This window comes from Anopheles nili, chromosome 2, assembly GCF_943737925.1.
Source record: "Anopheles nili chromosome 2, idAnoNiliSN_F5_01, whole genome shotgun sequence".
Classification (NCBI taxonomy): Eukaryota; Metazoa; Arthropoda; class Insecta; order Diptera; family Culicidae; genus Anopheles; species Anopheles nili.
In genome coordinates this window covers 6,755,225-6,774,754 of record NC_071291.1, presented here as the reverse complement: position 1 = coordinate 6,774,754, position 19,530 = coordinate 6,755,225, and the positions used below count along the sequence as shown (strand labels likewise).

Here is a 19,530-nt window from a genome sequence, read left to right as displayed (position 1 = left end):
GTGGTACGTTTTTGTGTGCAATAATTTCGATTCCAGAGCAGCCGTACCAACATAGGAAAACGAGGAAAAAGGTGGACAAATTTCCGGAAAAGACAAACCTACGGTTAAACAGCAGCGCACTCAGCCACAGAACCTCAAACTCTTCGTCCATCGCAAAAGGCCCACTCGAGTCGGCCGAGTGGCTCCATCAGAGACAAACTTAATATCGCTCTATTTGTTTAAAACAAACCTCAATTCCACCGTAATGCAGCCGCTCGTTACGCTCGGCTCTCTTTCCGGTGAAGCAAACGAAACTAGTCCGTCAGCGACAGTGCACAAAAAAGCACATTTATTTAAGTGGGCGAAAGGAAAACCAAAACGGTCGCTGCATCGAGCAGGAGGAACTTCCAGCCAAACTGCAGAATGTTGACGTTTGCCGCAAAAAGGCACACGGCAGATTAATCTTTAAATGAAATATTCGTGTTTTTTCCGTTGGACGGTACAAAAAGGCCTTTTCTGGGTAATGAAACAGCAGCACAGGGTTATGTACATATGATCCCAGGAAAATTGCCCAATCTTTAACGATGACGGAACGGCGTACAAACCTAGCTTGTTTCTGCATACATTTGCGTTTCATTACGGTAGTGCCGATGGCACGTACACTACTTATTCCGGATGCAGTCGTGCGTCATGACAGAAAAACTGAAATCGATCGAGGACATTTCACTACGCCAACCAGCTTTGTTTTTTGGAAAGCATCCTAGACATGCTGTACGATGCTACGAGACAGCCAGATGGGTGAGATAATGATATCGGCATGTTACTGCCATACTGGCATACCACTCAATTATCAAACTTTAGTTCAGTTGAGTTATCAATCTTAATTTAGAATTTAAAAGTTTTACTAAGGATACTAAGTATATTTGCACAGCAAAGTTAGTTGGATAGCAAAAAAAAAATATTTTATCATTTAAAATATGTCTACCTCTCACGTAAGTTGTCAATATTGTAAAAAAGGTTAAATAACTTCTAGCTTTTACATCGCCTACGGATTCCAGCTAAGCAACTATTTTAATTGCAAAATATTAGGCGAAATTCCATTAGCAATTATGAACATTTTCAGGAATTTTCAAGCTTCGTCGTAAGGAACAGGGGAAAAAATGAAAACCGCAGTGTGGGAGTGTTAAAAGTCCATATCACTTTAAGCTCCACCAAACGAGGGTGGAAAACCTTATTTGAGTCGACGTCAAGAACACTTTGAAAATAAAAACAAAAGAATTCAAAAACAAATCTAGCAGTAGTGGTTAATCGAGCTGAGCAGCACTTAAAGCGCAAATTTTCTTTAATCCTAGTTCGGTATAAGTATTTGTACCTTCAAATAATGCTTTCTAGTGCAACCTACATATTTTCCGATACCCACTCGAAGCCCTGAGGGCTTTCAAGTAAATTTCGAGCAATGGTAATGGGCATAGCTTGGAACCGGCAAAATGCACGGGCATTTCAAAATCATCATCGAAGGCAGTACACAGATACAGGAATTCGTTTCTCACGTACTCTTGGAGACGGAGAAAAATCAGCTGGCCATCTGATGCAGTTGCAGTTTCATTCGAAATTCTACATCTCAGCGAGAATAGCGATTGCATATCAAACAGATAATCCCAGCATGAGCAAGGAAGCTCATTCCACTTGAAAGGCATGAAGGATGCACGTCGCTGTTTTGTCGCCCTCCTTTACGAATGCGCTACGTAACTGGATTATTGGAAATGAGATTAATCGTCGCAAGAGCAGATGGACCGTAGCGATAGGGTGATAAAAAGAGCTTTTCTATTGTACAGTTACGAGCTAATCCGACTGGTTTAGAAAGAAACTACCTGAACAGAAAAGGGAATGCGAAGCATCTTTCAATACAGTGGGCTTAGAAAGGATATTGTTATGAATAAAATATGACCAATTAGCCGAATGTATTGTTGTAACAACTTCTAGTAAAAACTAACTAACTATTGAATCGAATTGTTATAAAAAATTAAACAATATGAACAAATGAGTTAAACAATAAATGAAAAAAACTTCCTTAAGCTTTTAGTACATCCCTACTGCACTCATGTAATTGCATTGCTCACGATGCAACTAAAAACCCCAATCGTTTCGATGGGAAAATTTAACCACATTACAACCGTCTAACCTCAAGGGTGATTGAAGCACGTACGCTCATCTGATTCCAATAGCAGGCGTAACCGGTTGACCTTTGGTCAACGGCTGCTAGGATGGGTTTGGACTTTCCATAAGATTAACCTCGTTACGGACTGCCATTCACTGTGACAGAATCAGCATCTTTACCACCGATCGATGCGTTGTGGTCTGTATCTGGCCCCTTTTGCAGAGTGAAAATTGAGTTTTTTTTTTCAGACGACCGTAAGGATGGGCATGTATTGTGGTGGAGACGAACTTCTCACAATGAAATTTTATTATTTGCACGAAAAATTGGTTTCATTTAGTGTAATCGCTTTCCATTCGGTGCCACTCGTCACCACCCGAAATCGGCCAGATGGCTGGAGAGCGTGCTCGCTTTATGCTCTATTTGCCTTCATAAATAACGGGCAGATTGGATTGTAAATCATTCGTCTTCTTCCTTTCATCTCAACGCGATCGGAAGCCCCAGAAACCGGATGCCCGCACGCCTAGCTTTAGCCCGTTTCCGGCTTATCCTGGCAGATTCCGGGCCCCATAGCTGCCGACGGCGACGATAATGGTGCTGCTGGGGCTTTCATTGCTTGTTTCTGACATTTCGGGCAGACTATCGTCACAACCCAGGCGGAGCACGAGGTGTGGCATAGCGTGCTGTTCTCGAGCGCTGGGGGTGAATTATTTGATCCAATTAATTATGTTTAGTAAGTGAGAACGTTCGCGCACTCCCGTCGAGGGTGCCGGGACTAAAATGAGTATAAGGGCTAGTGGTGATGCCTCGCACAACACCAAAGATACTCACTAATAAAGTGTGCTTTTAATCAGGATCACTTCGGTACCGGGGAAGCAGCGTTCCGTTAGAGAAGGAGTTTACGACCGTATCACTACCTTGCCCGAGGATGGCCCATCCATTTTTCTCGGAATGTTTAATTCGACGTACAATCCACCCAAACCAGTTAGGATGCGTTTGCTACCAACTTTAAAATAAATAATATAAAGGACAATACGTATGATTGATTTCAACTGCGGGTAACGACTTTTCTTCCACTGTGCGGAACAATTATAAAAACGAATCTTTCGAGTATATCATCGTGCACTTAATTGCCTTTAGAACATAGAATCTACTTAAAGCTATAATCAGCAGACCACAACCAATTGATATCTTTAATAAATCATTGGTATATATTATCATCAAGAACGGTCTGGTTGTATTTAGAAAATAAATAGTCAAATAATATAATATTTATTCTTCAAAAATGATTTGCATGTTGGATGAAATGTCACAAAATAATTCTGAAAATCATTTGTTATATATTCGTTGACAAAACATTCTCCTAACGCGATAAAGCTGTAATGTTACTATATTGCATACATCTCGATCGCAAGATTGTAATATGCAAATGAAAAGCCCACGCACACGCCCACCGAACGCAGAGCAAAAGCACTGTGCAAATATAATGTATGCGATAATCATGATTCGCTGACCGACGCAGGGGGCCATTTATTTTTTTATTTCTCAAATGCCCTTTGGCGTGATGATTTCCAAAGCAAATTAATGCCAAAATCAGGGTCGAAGCTGCCCAGCCTACCCTAATCAATTATAACATCCCCCGGCTGGCTAATGTCATAATCCCAGCCCATCAAAACCACAACCACGGCTAATGCAACGTGGACGCCCTCGGTTAATAGAATTTAAGCTATCCCAACCCTCCCTTCTTCTTCTCTCTCTCTCTCTCTTTTGTTGCAGGACGATAATTTGCTATTTTTGTATGGCGAACCCCACCGTGCCCACAAATGAAACGATTCCGTTCTTCATTGGTTGTGTTTATGATTTTAGTGAATATCCATGTTTCTAGATCGTGTCTTTTTTTCTGCAACAACATCAGTGCTCTATAAGCACGAATGTTTTCAATGCTTTTAGGCTCACGTGGACTTTGAATCGGAAACCGTGGTTGTATTTACGTCGATTACAAAGAGAGTGACAAATGTAGAAAATTCCATGAAGCTGTAAAAACGTTCCAACAATTGAGCCCTGACCGCGGAACACCTTTTCTTCTCAACGAACCGACAGTTCGAGAGCTGGGCGTTTCGTGCTTAACCGACCGAGTACGGACGTTGTCCAGCCACTAAACCGTCGATTGATGGTGCCTGCCAAAATGGAATTTATCGCGTAAGCCCACTTAACGCACCCCAAGCCAGGGATGATTTTCTGCCATCTGTGAGAAGCAGACAGCGCTATGAATCATTTTCTCGACCCTCAACCAGGTTGCCGCTGGAGGTTTGTTACCTCCATCGTCCTGAATATTACGCGTCGTCCTTAATTATCATCTACCCGTCCATGCCCTTCGAGCAAGTGATGGGCACCCATCCTAAGCCAAACACACACCATCTACTTCAACGACATTCGTTCATCATTCGCTTCCTCTTTTTCTCTGGTGCTTATTTTTCGATTTCTTTCTCTCTCTCCCTCTCGTTTATCGTACTTTATCTCAGAATAAGCTCATTTTATCGGGTTCTGGCTTATTCCATAGGTTGATTTCTAGTAGCGCATTGTGGTCAGCAGCCGAGGCTAGAGATCAGGTTGCGGTCATAAATTCTTAAGACATTTTTTTCTTTCTCCTTATTGGTGGGCTTCTTTAGCTTTTCACAGGCACTTGCCATATCACCAGCATTTCTGCTAGTCCGGTGGGCAGTAGAGCGAGATAAGGAAAGTGTCAAGCATCGCACGCTCAACGACGTCGACAGCCATGAATCACCCAACAAGGCCAGTCGATCCCATACTGGACGATGTCATTCAGATGGAGCAAAGTGTCGTTCCAGTGTGTCGATAATCGGTCGTAATAAATGATGGAAAAATATTAATAAACGCTCACTGAACGGGACATTGACGAAAAATTGTGTTTCGGTATCATAGGACCGATTTTTAACGTCCGATACGATTGATGCTGGGATTGGTTAGCTTTGACATTCGAGCCCGGTGATGTCATAGGATTGACAGGTTTGTGTGTTGGCCCACATGTGGAATAAAAAAGCACGTGTGAGGGTTCATTCGGCTATGAGACTCATGTGTTGTGTTGATAAAAAACATAATTTTGAAAAATGATTGGTTTACTCTAGGGAAACCTGTACGATAACGATTCTTACATTTGAGTACGGTATTAAACACAACTAAAACTATAAGAACACTTCTAAACAAGAAACCAGACGTGATAAAAAAGAATATTTAAGGTTTGCCAATATGGTTTTAATAGTGATATCATTGAAATAAAGTATGAAACTGTGTTGCTTTCCTTAAGATAATAACTACATATTGGGCGAGCTGTTTTCTCGTTTATCACTATCATCATTCATATGAAATTCAAACAATTTGTTAACATTTCTTGATTCGAAAAAGGCCGAAGTTTCCTTACATAAAAATATAACCACCGCGTATGTGTACTATGTTTCAAAACTGAAGGAAACCTGTGGGATTAATCATAATACTCCGCGAATGTCTGCGCCTGAATTAACATAAGCCTAAATAGATCCTTTACTATTAGACCCCTTTTACGTGTGTATTACATGAAATACCAGGCGCCTCCATCGCATGCATTGCTTGCGATACCAGGCGCCTCCATCGTGTGTATTACATGATATGCCAGGCGTCTTCATGATGCGTACTACTTGAAAAACAAGACGCCTCCATCGCATGTATTATTCCAAATGATAGGCGCCTTCATCATATGTATTACTCGAAATACCAGGCATGTGATATAACTAGAGATACCAGGCGCCTCCATTACTGCCTAAACCTACTGCATTGGCGTAGCTCTTGCAACCATCCGTGCTCGTCTGTCCCGTACGCAGCTATATTTTCCTGCGTACATCAAAGTCGTCCATAATTAATGTGATTAAAGGTTTAATTTAAAATCCAAACAACTTGGGTTTTGTCGGGCCGGAAACTTTCAACTGTTTTCCCCAGGGATGGCAACTGCGGTACTACAACCGTTCCCTAAGCACCGTCTCGCAGGGACCTGAAATTAAAGCGATTTGAACAGCGACAGGAGATATTACTGCAAACACTATGAGAAAATGATAATGAAGGCGCACACCCACCATCGTGGATGTCGTATAACCGATCTCGTACGACGGTAGGGAAAGAGCCGCATTCCAAAATTAGCATTCCAGTAGCTCTCTCGTAACGCGGTTTCTCGAACAATATTATGTTGAAAAGCGCCATAAAGGTCACAATTAACAAGCAGCTTAACCTACAATATACGCACGCACAGTATGCATATTTCCCTAGTGGACTGTCTTACTACTGCTTCACTGTTTCACTGTTCATAGGAATGGTGTTGAGCTTGCAACACTGTGAACGAAATTGATTAAAATCTGAAACGCGGAACCAACAGCAAACACCACTGAGATCGCGTGGGAATCACCACTTTCTGTGCATTTCGTTCGCGTAGTGAACGTTTGTGATTAAAATGTAAATTATTGCACCCGCGATGCGGAAATGAATTCTGAACGCAAGCAAGCTGATTTTCGCTTCGAATAGTTCGATTATTCGGTGAAGAACGATCCTGGAAACCACGAGCACCATCCACACATCCACCACCGGAAACGGATATGCGGCTGCACTCGGTTGCACGAATGGCGGCTGCGCAACGGTGGGAAGAAACGGTTGCTCTACCTACCCAACGCCTAGACAGCGAGTTATTTCATTCGATTAGGGTGAAAATTTGAACCATTCGCTGTTTGTCGGCCGTACACTAAAAAGCATAGAATGTTCCCATTTTCTCTAGCTCGCATCGAACCGTTGGCGGAAGCGGCGGTTTTGAGGTTAGTTCTTGTAATGAAGCCCTAAATAAATCCAAATGATGCATGTCCATGTAGACGTGCTGCTGTGTTTGCTCGTCTAAGCCCCCAGCCAAAGGTTCGACTTTCCCCGAACAGGAAGAAATAACTTTTCCGGCACACACGTCCGGCGCAATGACTTCTTTTGCCTTAAAATGAGCAATCCTTTGCTGCCGTGGATTTGCTGACACACCAACTAGGGATCCGCATTCGAACGCTTTTATGTGTTTTTCAATTCGTTTTTGCTTCTTTCTGTCGTTCAGCCATGTTCGCTTCAGGTCATGGTTCTCGTTGATTGTACATTAGGGCAACATGTCAGCTAAAGGCGCAAACTCGGTAATAGATTAACGGAAAGTTGCTCCACCAGTTCCCAACACAGCGCGGAAACAGTATATGCTTTTGTATGTATGTATGTACGTTGTTCACCTTTCTATTACATTCAAAACCAATTTGTTCCGAGCAGTGAAACCTCTTTTTATGTTCTCTATTCCTTGCATCAGACCCACAGGACATGTATAAGATACGCAAAACCTTGTGCTCAGATTGAAATGTACATGCAATTAAAATTGCTTCTGAGTAAAGTTATTCGGCTGTATCAAATCTTTCAAAATACAAATGTTCATGCTTTGATATGACTTATAGCACCTTTACGTACAAATATACACAATGAGTAACTATGATAAACATTTCATTAAAATAAGAGAAGCCATACCTGACCCATTTATCCCGCGTACCGTTCGTATATCTTTCAGCATGATTATATTTCATAGCTTTCTAATATCGTATTGAATGCGTTCAAAGCCTTCCTGGAACAAATTGCCATAACAAATCCAAGCACCAAACCACTCATTCGAATGCTTTTGATTCAACATGCTTTCAAGGAATTCTACATCGGATATTGATCATAAAACATTGTTTCAACTTGCATGGCATCCGCTGTTACGAGAATATCGTTCGTTGAGTTTAAAGCGGTCTTTGGTAAAGTAAATGTGAATGCAGCGCTATTCCTGGTAAAGTCTTTCAAAAAATCGTTGCGATTTTTGATACGTAAGGATTCACTATTAAGTACAGTCTAGTTCCAAACTCTCGTGCCACCATGTCACAAATATCGGCAAATAATGTAAACAATGCGGTACCGTTTTATGTCAAAATAACCAGTAACAGACCGCTGTTAGGATAGAAAACCTTGCAATAATGAAAACCCAATTGCTTATGTATGGGGTAGTAAATATGCAACGAAATACAAACTCAACCACAAACAAACTATAACTCAACACTCCGCTATAAATAAACGGGCTAAAAATATTCTTTTTCCAACGGAATTCAAAGAGTCTACCATGCTGGAACTTTTCCACGCTCAACAGACCCAATGACACAAAGCGAAAAAAAAAACAAATAAACAACACTGAACCGGAGCAAAAATGCGAATCAATAAAACAAAAACAAATTTCAATTACCCCTAAAAGCTTTGCACGGCTGCGTCGCTTTTCGGCCACGCTATTGGACGCCCTTTCGGTGAACCCTGACACGAACGCAATAATAACGGCCCCCAAAAGTTTTGCCAAAAGCCCATCGAATGTGAACCCATCGCTTGAAGGGAGGATAATAAACTGAACGACAAAATCCAACCAGATCAAACAGGCATGATAGAACCGGTGAAGGCAAAAAAAATAGTTCCAACGAAAAAACTGCCGTGTTCGCATACACGCGTGCGTGCGCTTGTGCGTGTTTTAAGAGTGCCACGGATGGAAAAAAAAATGAACCAGAAAAACAAACAAACTGGAAACTAATCCTAAAATCCAGACATTATTCTCTACCTCTCGGGCGTCCTGTTCACTATCAGCTATGATAGGATATTCACTTCCGCAAGATTTTGGGTCAATTCAGAACTTCTGAAACGCGCCCTGCAGACATTTTCGTTCGAAAACAAATTTCCCGTTTCTAGCACCGCCAGCCTGAAAAAACACGAAGCCAGCCTTCAACAGGAACGAAAAGTATCAACTAGTATTTTTCTTTCCTATCTCGTTCATTTCCAGCAAGCGTCTCCTTAACGCAACGCTGCCAACCAACGAATAACGAAACATCTTCGGCCTGCCGTGCCGGCGCAGCTATCGAAACTTTCCGGGGCTAGAAAAACAATGGGTCGGCTTCGCGATACCGCCATTCATCATTTCCACCTGCTCCGTCCTCATCCGCCACGCCTAAAGGACAGTTTTGCCGAAAAAGAGGCCACCCCACCGATTCCGAGCGGCCGATAAGCAAAGCGCCCCCCGTAACGGAAGTGGTTACGCTGAAAGGCTATTGTTTTTCCCATTACAGATTTCTTTCCACGCAGCGCCCAAGGCCTACCGATTTATTTGGGCTCCCGTTGATGGGGGATAAGGTGGCAGATAGAAGCAACGCGTGGGAAGGACACGCCCGCCAGGGGTGTTCGATTTTCCATTTCCATTCCGATTATTTATCCCAATCATAAAACACAATTCCATTAGCGCTGCGGACAGGCGCGATGCCGGAGCCGGGCAACCACCAAACCGAATGGGAAAGTGTCAAATTTGATACCAATCGACTTTTGTCATACACCGTCCCTGCTTCGTTCTGTCCCACAGCTGGGTGGCCTTTTTGCCCGACAACGAAGTGCCGATGCGTATCGAACCGTGGCGTCTGGGCCGTTTTGGCCGGGAACGGTGTCACTTGATTAAAACTTTTCGCATCAACGCGAAAGTTAAAGACACACCACGTTACGACCGCTTCTCGGCTCGTTATGTGGCGTAACAGCGTTGGCTAAAATATTGAACGAATTAAAAGGACGTATACACCCACACACGCACGCATTCTGAGTGTAGGAGCTTCCGCACTCTCAAAATAAAGCACACCGTGCCGCGCGAGTGCCGCGTCGGATTGAATAACACTCAATAAACAAACCGAGCAGGCACTCAGGCTGGGCGGACGTCAACAATGCGGCATGCTGTCGCAACATAAATCATTTATTATAGTTCCAAACAATGTTGGCCACGCGTACCAAGCACCACGGTACCGGTCGCAAGCGGACGGATAATGGGACGGAAAACATTTTCCTTCTCCACCCCGAAATAAATAATATATACGAGCGATCTGTAGCTGTTCAAGCGAGTCTTATCGCACCCACGAGTCTGACACGAGCCAACCAGCGTTGGCTTTACCATCACCGATTATTTTTAGTCAACAAGCATCACATGTCCCGGTGGAGGACGCAACAAACGATGCCTGAAGGAGGCGTCGCCCAAACCAAACAGTCGAATCCGACGTTCCACTCGATCGAGCTCGTGGTTGAAGATTTATCATACGAGTCAGCTGGAGCAAGAGCGTCGATCGATCGAATCGCACCGCATGCCTTCGATGCTCGGTTTTCGAGGGAAATCGCACGATTTTCCGCTGCCTCGCGGTATGCAAATATGTTTCTTTCCACCGTTAGCTTTCGCGGTTTTTTCATCCTCGAATCGCTCCGCAGATGAATCGAAAAACTGAGGTGGCAAAACGGGTTGCCGGTACAAGCACCATTGAACGTGACACCAAACGATTTCCATGCTTCCGAGATCCAGCCAGAAGACGGTCTCGATGATCAACTGTGGTCCTTCTGCATGTACCATCGCTTCTTGAACCGGGAGTCGGGACACAACTGACACCAATTAACAAAGCAAACAGACACCGCGGTATAATGGAGCCATTTTTCCAGGAAGCTTTAAAGGCAAGACGGTAAAAACTCCGACCTGGCCACTTGTCTAAAAATACTTCACAAGGTTATCTATTAACGCGAAGGAACATAGAGGAATATCTTTTCTATTTCGCTTCGAAGAGTTCCGAAAAGCGTCGGAAAAGAACGCCAAGAATTGGGCGGAACTTTTTAACGGACCACGAAGTAGGTGTCAGTTGCTGGAGAGGAAATGACTTTCCAACACGAATACCTTATTTCCAATTTTACCAGGGACAAGCGCAGAAGCGGCTAGCAACATTCAAGGACGTGCGGTAAATGTGCTTAAAATATCAGTAGCAGCTTTTCACCGTAACACAACTGGGCCAGTGCCCTAAAATTTGAGCATTATGAGTTCGCTGAGTTTACCATTTTTTATACAAAACAGGAATCGCGATTCTAGTGAACCACACCTTTCACATATGCTACGAAATGAATAGAAAGCACCACTTCATAAGAATGATTGTGCGCTGAATGGTGATAACATTTTTTCGAGCGATGCGCGTTAACCAGAGATACAACAGAGCCCAGAATTTCTTCTAGCACTGTCCACAATCCCGTCAGTATGTTTTAGGGTCGTAGGATTATTCCGGGAAATTTCAGCCAACAAACACCAGCAGGCGGTACTGGACAGCCTGTGAGAAGGAATGTGAAATGACATGCGAAGGGCAAACATTGATAAAACTTTCCATTTTGTTTCGCATTTGCGTTCCATTTTCGCAACGGTTGGTTCTGGAACATTTTTTTTTCTTTCTTCACGTCTATCTATTTCATCATCCCTAATGTGTACGTTACGCGCGCTTTCAAGGGCTGCTGATAGTAGGTGGGGGAAAAATAACGCACCGAAGCTGCAAAAATATAAACTTGCATGAAAAAAAAACACCATTTGCGTCGATTGAGAGCACTTTAGCCAGAAGGGCCCGTGTGTGTGTGAGTGTTTGCAGGTGTCGACCTAAAATACATCCCAATCAAGGCGCGTACTGCTCATTCGCTTGCGTCGTGTTGGATATTTTTCCCACTCCGGCCAGGTGCTTTTTTCCTACTACACCTTTTTTCCTTCCCGTCTAACCCACCCACGAAAGTTTGCTGTTTGTTGTGGTGTTATTTACCGCAAGTCGGCTCCGCGTTTCTCAACGATCGTCGCAGTGCTCCCAGGCAGAAGCACACAAATCTGCTCCGCGAAGCGTGCAAGCGTGGAAATGTGCGAATGTTTTCCTCGGAGCGCACTCACGCTCGATCACCGGCGTGAGCGAAAAGAAAAATGGAAAGTCTTTATTAATTTGATTGGCTGATTATTCTGTACCACATCAACACCGCCACCGCCATGATGAGGTGTTGAAAATGAAGCCAGTGAAGGAATTAAATTTGAATTCAACTTTATCCCAGCGCCGAAGGGTCGGCTCTGGTGCGATATTTCGTTCCACGTCTGTACTGGTTCGGCTATATTTCAGCGTTCAAAGATCGACGAAACCGTCACTCGCAATCGTGCGCACCCGTGCGGGAATTTAATACTGCAAGCTGATTACAAACGATGCGTAAAGGAAAGGAGCGTTTGCAGCGAGGGTAAATGGTTAAATTAAATAATGCTGGGCCCTCGCTGGCAGAACGTCTGGTAACGGAAAAAGAGATCGCAAATCCCACGCGAGCTTACGTGCCCACCTGTGCCGAAAACGAACAAGAACCGACATGGGCAACATTTGTGCCGGAAAGGAAAATTTAAAAACTTTCCCACCAACCACCGTGGCAGGCCGGTTGACGATCGGGCAGGCACACGCTTGAAGTAATTGCCGCCGCATTCGGGCAATTAATATGCATACACGCACACCGCCACGTGGTTCCTATCTTCGTCCTTACTGGGGCATAGATAAAGAGCGCTTTTAATGTGCCAGTGGAGCTTATTAAACATTTCATTTTATCGTTGAAAATTAATTAAATTCACTTATACGATCACAAGCAACACCTCGCTCACTTTAAGTGCCCAAGCGTTGCTATTGAAACAATACGTATCACTCGCGTCTACAAGGCAACTGTTTTTTTTTACGAAACCTTATAGGGATATGAACTTATTTTGAATAACAAACATATCAACAACACAAACACGTTTTTCCCAGAACATGGAGTCTTAAATTGTGATGCTGAAAATGATGTCGTATAAACACGCAAAAGGAAGTGTGTTTCATTTGAACAGAATGTGTCGAAAAACACGTTCTAATCAGTCTCCATTGTAAAGCTATGTGTTCAATTACATTCTACACATTTGTACCACATCTCAACCTCTTGATATTTTGCACATCAGACAGAAAAGTGTAAAAATGATCAGATTTTGTAACGGCAAACGTGATCAATGTCACGCAATGGAAAAATATATTTGATGACATGAACTTTCATCGCACAGGTGTTTGATTCACACATGGCAAACCTACCTCCAAACGTATAATCAAACAGCTATCTGTAGCACGTTTCGTCATATATTGGACCTCCATACACGGGCTCATATCACAGTTGTCCGTACCCTTGCATTGGTCCAACATGGCCACTTTACTAGCAACTTCATCTGTTATCCTGCTCTTAGCGCTGTTTGTCGTTCAGCTGTGCTGCGACCTGTTAACGGTTCAGTTCGAGCGAGTCGAACAATTGGTTGGTGGCGATACGATGAATGCAAAAAAGCTACGCATTCGAAAGTACAATCGAACGGTGTCCGTTCTAAACGGAACGCTTGAAATACTCCGTGATCTGAACGACGATTTTTCCGCAAGTATTTCACACGCAGAAACTTCAAAGTTCGTTTGCTGATGATCGCATTCTGCTATTAGTTTACAATTGATCTAGCATACAGCCCGCTGGGTAACAAGCAGTTCATCAATTCACCGTTCCACATACCGCGACAAGAAGCATGCCAGTTTTTTAACACAACCTACCGGAACTATCGCGAGAGCTACCGAAACATGACAAACTTTCCCGACGCTGGAGTGTGCCCGATACCAGCAATGCAGTACTACATAGACAATATGGAGTTAACAGCAGATCTCGTCAACGATTACGCCAAGTCTGGTTTGTGGAAAATAACATTTGAGATGTTCGAAAAGGATATCTCTTCTCCTATATTTGTCGGTGAGCTGTTGTGTAAAATTTCTCGCGATACAATGTTGTGAAAGAGGGGCTCCTAATTTTCCATAAATAAACCGAATATATGTATACCATTCGTATCCAAAACCATTGCAATGCATTGGTGTGTTTGTGCCGCACACTAACGCTTTCGGTTATCGAGCCGCAATGAGCATAATACCCGAAAAATCAAATTGATAAATACAGCAAGCTCAATGCTCAAAAATCTCAAAAATGTTTGTTAATACATTTCACCGTTCCAATTCTATAATTCCGTGGTCATTGGAATGGATGATTTCCGCTTTGCTACTAGAAAAACGATGCAACAGTATCAGTATGTCGTTCAACATATGCAATTGAATGATCCTTCATACTGATACCCGACACGCATCGGTCATCCTCATAAAGCTCACCCGATTATCGCAAGTAGGCGTGCGGGTATCTTTCTAGCGAAACATGATCGCTTTTAAAACAAACGTCACGCGAACCTCAAATAACCAGTAGGAGAATGTTTATCATGTATCAGGGAGTTACTAGCCGTTTGCAGCTTAATGTGTATCTGAAGCGCATTTCCTCCATACTGGTCCATATAACTGCTTGCGATTCTGGGGCTTGTATCGAGTCATTTGTGACTGTGGATTGACGTAGCATGAACACTTATCTAGTAGCATACTCTTTTATCCAACTGCTGGCGCTGTTTATTGTTCAGGTGTGCAGTGAACGACTGTCAGTGCAGTTCGAGCGGTTCGAGCAACTCATGGGTTTCGATACGGCAAATGCAAACAATTTGCGCATTAAGAAATACAATCGGACGGTGACCGTTTTGAATGGAACCGTCGATGTATACCAGGATATGGGCGATGATTTTTCTGTAAGTATTTTAACTTATTCAATCCATTAGATCAACTCGAGGGCATAAACAGACACCAAGATTTTCAGAAATACTCGAAAATGTTTTATCGCTTTTAGATAACAATTGATCTAGCGTATAGCCCGCTGGGCAATAATCAATTCATCAATTCACCGTTCCACGTACCCCAGCAATATGGGTGTGAATTTTTGAACACGACGTACCGGATGTATCATGAGAACGTCCGAAACTTGACCAACTTCCCCGACCCTGGAGTGTGTCCATTGCCAGCAAAACAATACTACGTAAACAATATGGAGCTCACAACTGAACTAGTCAACGATTACGCCCAGGCTGGATTGTGGAAAATCACGGTTAAAGTTTACGAAAAGAATACTTCTCTCGTGATTGAATGCGAGTTGTTCTGTAAAATTTCACGAGATATGTTAGGGTAAACCACTTCCGGGCGTATCACGAGTACTACTAGAAAATGTCAAATGCCTTCGATACAAAATGATAAGTGCGAAATAATGATGGTCAAATGAAATAAAATAAGCTAATAGAATGTCCTTCCATCTATGTATTATATATTATATAAATTTAGCTAGTATGTTTCACCAATGCACGACCACCAGCCAGCTTCATAGTTAAGCCATGGTACCTTCAATGATTCTGTAGTTTATACTTTTCTCCACCAAAAGCATCGTCCAATTCATGATAAATATCGTGACAGTCGTTGTGTAATATTGATCAAACGATTGTTTTCTTCTTGTAACAAATATGTCATAGATAACATGCACTTTCCTGTATAGCGATTACTATATATGATAGTCCATGTTTACATTATAAAAATACCCGCTTTGCAATTATTTGCCAAAGGCTATTTTCAGCCATAAATATAAAGGTTCTATTACCTAGTGCAAATCACAGCAATCTCTAGCATGTCCACAGAATCCAAACATGAACAAATATTTGGCTACCATCTCGCAAACCTATAGTGCTTCCGTCGTCCTCACGCTGGTGCTACTTGCCACGCAATTTTGACACTATTTCATTTCAGTTCACGATCGAGCTAGCATACAGCCCGCTGGGCAATAATCAATTCATTAATTCACCATTCCGCATACCACGGCAGGATATGTGCCATTTTTTCAACACAACTTACCGCACCTATCGCGAGTACTACCGCGAAACGACCAACCTACCCGATGCAGGAGTATGCCCACTGCCAGCTAAACAGTACTGGGTTAAAGATAAAATGTTGGTGGTAGATCTTGTCAACCATTACTTCCAAAACGGACTGTGGAAATTAACGTTTTACTTGTACGAAAAAGGCATTGATTTGCCTTTGATTGTTGTCGAGATGCTACCCAAGATTCAACGCGAGGAGAAATATTAGGATAACACATTAATGCAAAATAAACACAAGAAAATTGCATATTATACAAACATATGTCTAAAATTTCTCAATTTTGATTCTCAAGCACTGTGTTTACGAAACCTACCATTAATTTTGAACCATTTAAATATTTTTAAAGCTGACAATCATTGTAAAGACCGTTGCATGTTGTATTCCAAGGTTGTTATTCTATCCAACGATAAAACCATTGTTGCTTGATGCCTGGCAGTGATATCACGTAGCAATATCGTTAACGGTAATGGAAATGTGGCAGATCCAAGCATTCTCAATTGATTTTAGCTTTTTATATCACACAACACCGGTTAACACGCTTGACAATTTACATACATATCCTTTATCACCTTTGCTAGTTTATTGGATCAGCTAATGTAAACAAAACTACTTATAACAATATTTTTGAAATAAAAACAAACTAAACAGGCATTAAACAAGTGAAAAAATCAGCTAAGCTTATAAACAAACTCCAAACTTATATAACAATTTCCCCCATTAGCTATAGTAGCTCAGTGCAACGGGTTTGATGCGCTCGGCTACACCTCTAATTGGTGTAAAAACGATGGCGAAACATCACACAACAAAAATTCAGCCCAGCACGCTCCACAAGTCTCCCAAAGTCATGTTTTTGAACGAGTGCGTCGTTATGCCGATGCCGCGAAGCACAGCAGGACACGATTTCACCATTGAATCAGCACCCAAAATGGTCCAAAAAAATCCCGCGGATAGGACAAAAGTTTGCTTGAGTGGCACTTGGCGCTAAATAAATGCCATCATCATCTGTCTGTCCACCTTCGCACGGTCGCAACTGCTCGTCGGAAACTAGCCAGCATAAATCCGAACGACGACTGCCTGCGTTCCCGAGCGCGATGGTCGCTTTTCGCTGCGACCACAGCATTTTAAGCTCGAGCCAACGCTTCGCCAATAGCCGTAAAGCACCGGGTCTGATGTCGTCAGTCATTATGCGGTAAGGAGTAATTTAATTTCGTTCTAATTTAAACTTTTAATTACCGATTTTTTTCTCCTTTTCCACGGTGCCCGTGTTATTTTGCTCACCATAACGCAAATCCTCCAGGATCAGCGAGTGTAGAGCTATAGGTTTTTTTTTTCCTCTCCCAGACTGGGCCGATGGAGGCGCATGGTTTGACATAACTAAATCGCTGAAACGTCGCGAGCACATGCAAAACCGTCCACCAGCGTTATGGGTTGCTCGGGGTCGTAAATTTTACGACGTATTTTCGTGCAAAAGTCCAGGGATTTGTGTGGTGTTTTTATTTTTTTGTATCCTCAATTCGATCGATACACGCTCGGGTAGGTCGTTTAACTTGATGATTCACCATTTTCCACCAAACTTAAGCGGCCGTTAAATTAACGGAACGATTTCTACAGAAACGATGCGACGCTGGCAGCTTCTGCTTGATGCATAACTTTACGATGAGCGCCAGTAGAACCATTCGAAAGAGATACTCTATAGCTGTAAATGATCAAAAAGGATAACCAAACGTTTGCTTAGTACATCCTAACTCCTTCTGAAGGCGCTTGTTACTCTAAGCAAATTTGGCAATTAACACAATATTGTGCCTTCCTCAACACTTTCAGCTATGCTGCTTTCTCTCAACTCTTTCGCTAATCACACGACCTGTCAAACATTAATCAACGAGTAACATACCTCAACATGCGTAAGAAGATAGAGAGTAAAATCACCATCATAAATTAACTTCACTCTAAACTCAAGTGTCACCGTCGTGAAATTGATTTACGGCTAGCGTGCGACATGGAGCATATCATCCGGACAAAGGGAAAACAAAATCAACCTGCTCACTTAACAGTTAACACCGATAATACAGCGTGGCCGTACCCAAAGTCTGTTCCGCCTCGGTGCTTCCCAAACTAGCAGCGTCGCATCCTTTTTAACCCCTTTCAACTGACTAAGCTATTTGCGGATGTCCATTCACCGTGAGGCGTCCTAGCCGTCAGTTGACACTCGCAGCTGGGAAAGCTGTCTTAATTTTCAACTGCAGCGACAAACTTCCAGCTCGGGTCGTCTGGGTTGTTTCTATACCCTTGTCAATGAAGTCCGTTCCCACGTGTTCAAGATCCTTTTCGTTCGATCCGGTCCGGCGGATATTCCCCACAGCACTTTCCGCTCGATTATACGCAACCAAATCAATCCACTCGTCCTTAATGTCCGGTGTCACGGGAACCAAACCATCCCTGCTCGGCTGTTAGAGCGCATTCCGGAATGGGGCATAAAAAACGTGGTGGATGCGCTCGGAACAGGTCTGAAGAGGGGCTCAATTCCTGGATGTCACGGTCAGGTTCACCTCCGCCAAGGTGACCCGGGATACCGCACTATCACCAGCGGATCAAGTATCCCAACAGAATTTGCCGGGATCATGTCAACCAAGCACGACCACATCGGGTCCCGGGAGTGAAACGCAAATTTTGATGGTCAAACTAAACCGAACGACACTCACCGGCCACTTCCGGGCGGATAACCTTACATACGAGAGTGCCCGAGTGCTTCCGGTTGGCAACTCGCTGGAGCTATTTCTTGGTGTCGCTTCTTCACATGTCGATTTAACGACATTTTGATTGCTGCTGTACACTCACCGTGATTTGGCTTGTACGGTTGTCCTTTTCCGCCACTGCTATGATTACGGATATCTGAGGACCATTGAGTAAAAGCGAGCTTCCGGTCGTACGTTTAGCTAACTTGTTGTCGCTACCGTGACTGGCGTTCCTTTCTTTTGCATTGGACACATTTTGGTACGACGACTCGCAGAATAAGTTTACTCCGCTTTATCTGCTCCTTCAGAAAGGAAAGCAATAAAACACGGATTAAAATGGTGCACAGTTGTGGCGTTTTGGCTGCGTTGTGCGAAATTTGACGCAGAATCAGAAGTTTTGTGTTTATTTTTTCGTAAGATTTTTCGTCCCCTTTTCAATTTGTTTGTCCGCAGGTATGCAGAATTCAGCAAGTCAAACTCACTGTGACCATTAGTGCTCTCGGCTGAGAACGGTAAGCTTGATTATTACACTAACGTATCCATCGTCACTCTCCGCACGAGGCAGAAGAGACAAATTCAAAATGAAACCATCGCTTCTCAATGCGGAAGCGAAAGCAACGTTTGGCCATTTCCGACATTTCCGGGGCCGGTTCTAAATAATAAGTACCAGTGTCTGAGGATTCGGATATCTTTCCACAGCAGCGCAGAGTCAATAGCTACGGAGCAACCATTCTCGCCTACTGCTGCGGTTGCTAAGGATTCCCGACATTTGAGGACGATTCTACGCCCCAAGCATTCTCGATGTCGTTCCTAGCATGAATGGAAAAGAAACGCTCGGTGTCTTCCCAGCTGGCACGTGGTAGAATGGGTAATGCAATATTTAAATCCTCCAACCGACGATGACAGTGCGCCGCTGCCGGAAACG

At 43.2% G+C, this 19,530-nt stretch overlaps 2 protein-coding genes across 2 annotated transcripts; both read left to right on the top strand.

The window, feature by feature from the left end:
• Nucleotides 1-13,255: 13,255 nt before the first annotated feature.
• Nucleotides 13,256-13,878, top strand: LOC128721788 (uncharacterized). The gene is made up of 2 exons (XM_053815581.1): nt 13,256-13,477; nt 13,540-13,878. The coding sequence occupies exons 1-2, from the start codon at nt 13,256-13,258 to the stop codon at nt 13,876-13,878; spliced, it is 561 nt and encodes a 186-aa protein (XP_053671556.1).
• Nucleotides 13,879-14,480: 602 nt separating this feature from the next.
• Nucleotides 14,481-15,136, top strand: LOC128721786 (uncharacterized). The gene is made up of 2 exons (XM_053815579.1): nt 14,481-14,702; nt 14,801-15,136. The coding sequence occupies exons 1-2, from the start codon at nt 14,481-14,483 to the stop codon at nt 15,134-15,136; spliced, it is 558 nt and encodes a 185-aa protein (XP_053671554.1).
• Nucleotides 15,137-19,530: the final 4,394 nt, after the last annotated feature.

Coding starts and splice junctions, on each gene's coding strand:
- LOC128721788 (XM_053815581.1), top strand. CDS start 13,256: ATGGCCACTTTACTAGCAACTTCATCTGTTATCCTGCTCTTAGCGCTG. Junction 13,478..13,539: donor ATCTGAACGACGATTTTTCC/GCAAGTATTTCA, acceptor TTCTGCTATTAG/TTTACAATTGATCTAGCATA.
- LOC128721786 (XM_053815579.1), top strand. CDS start 14,481: ATGAACACTTATCTAGTAGCATACTCTTTTATCCAACTGCTGGCGCTG. Junction 14,703..14,800: donor ATATGGGCGATGATTTTTCT/GTAAGTATTTTA, acceptor TATCGCTTTTAG/ATAACAATTGATCTAGCGTA.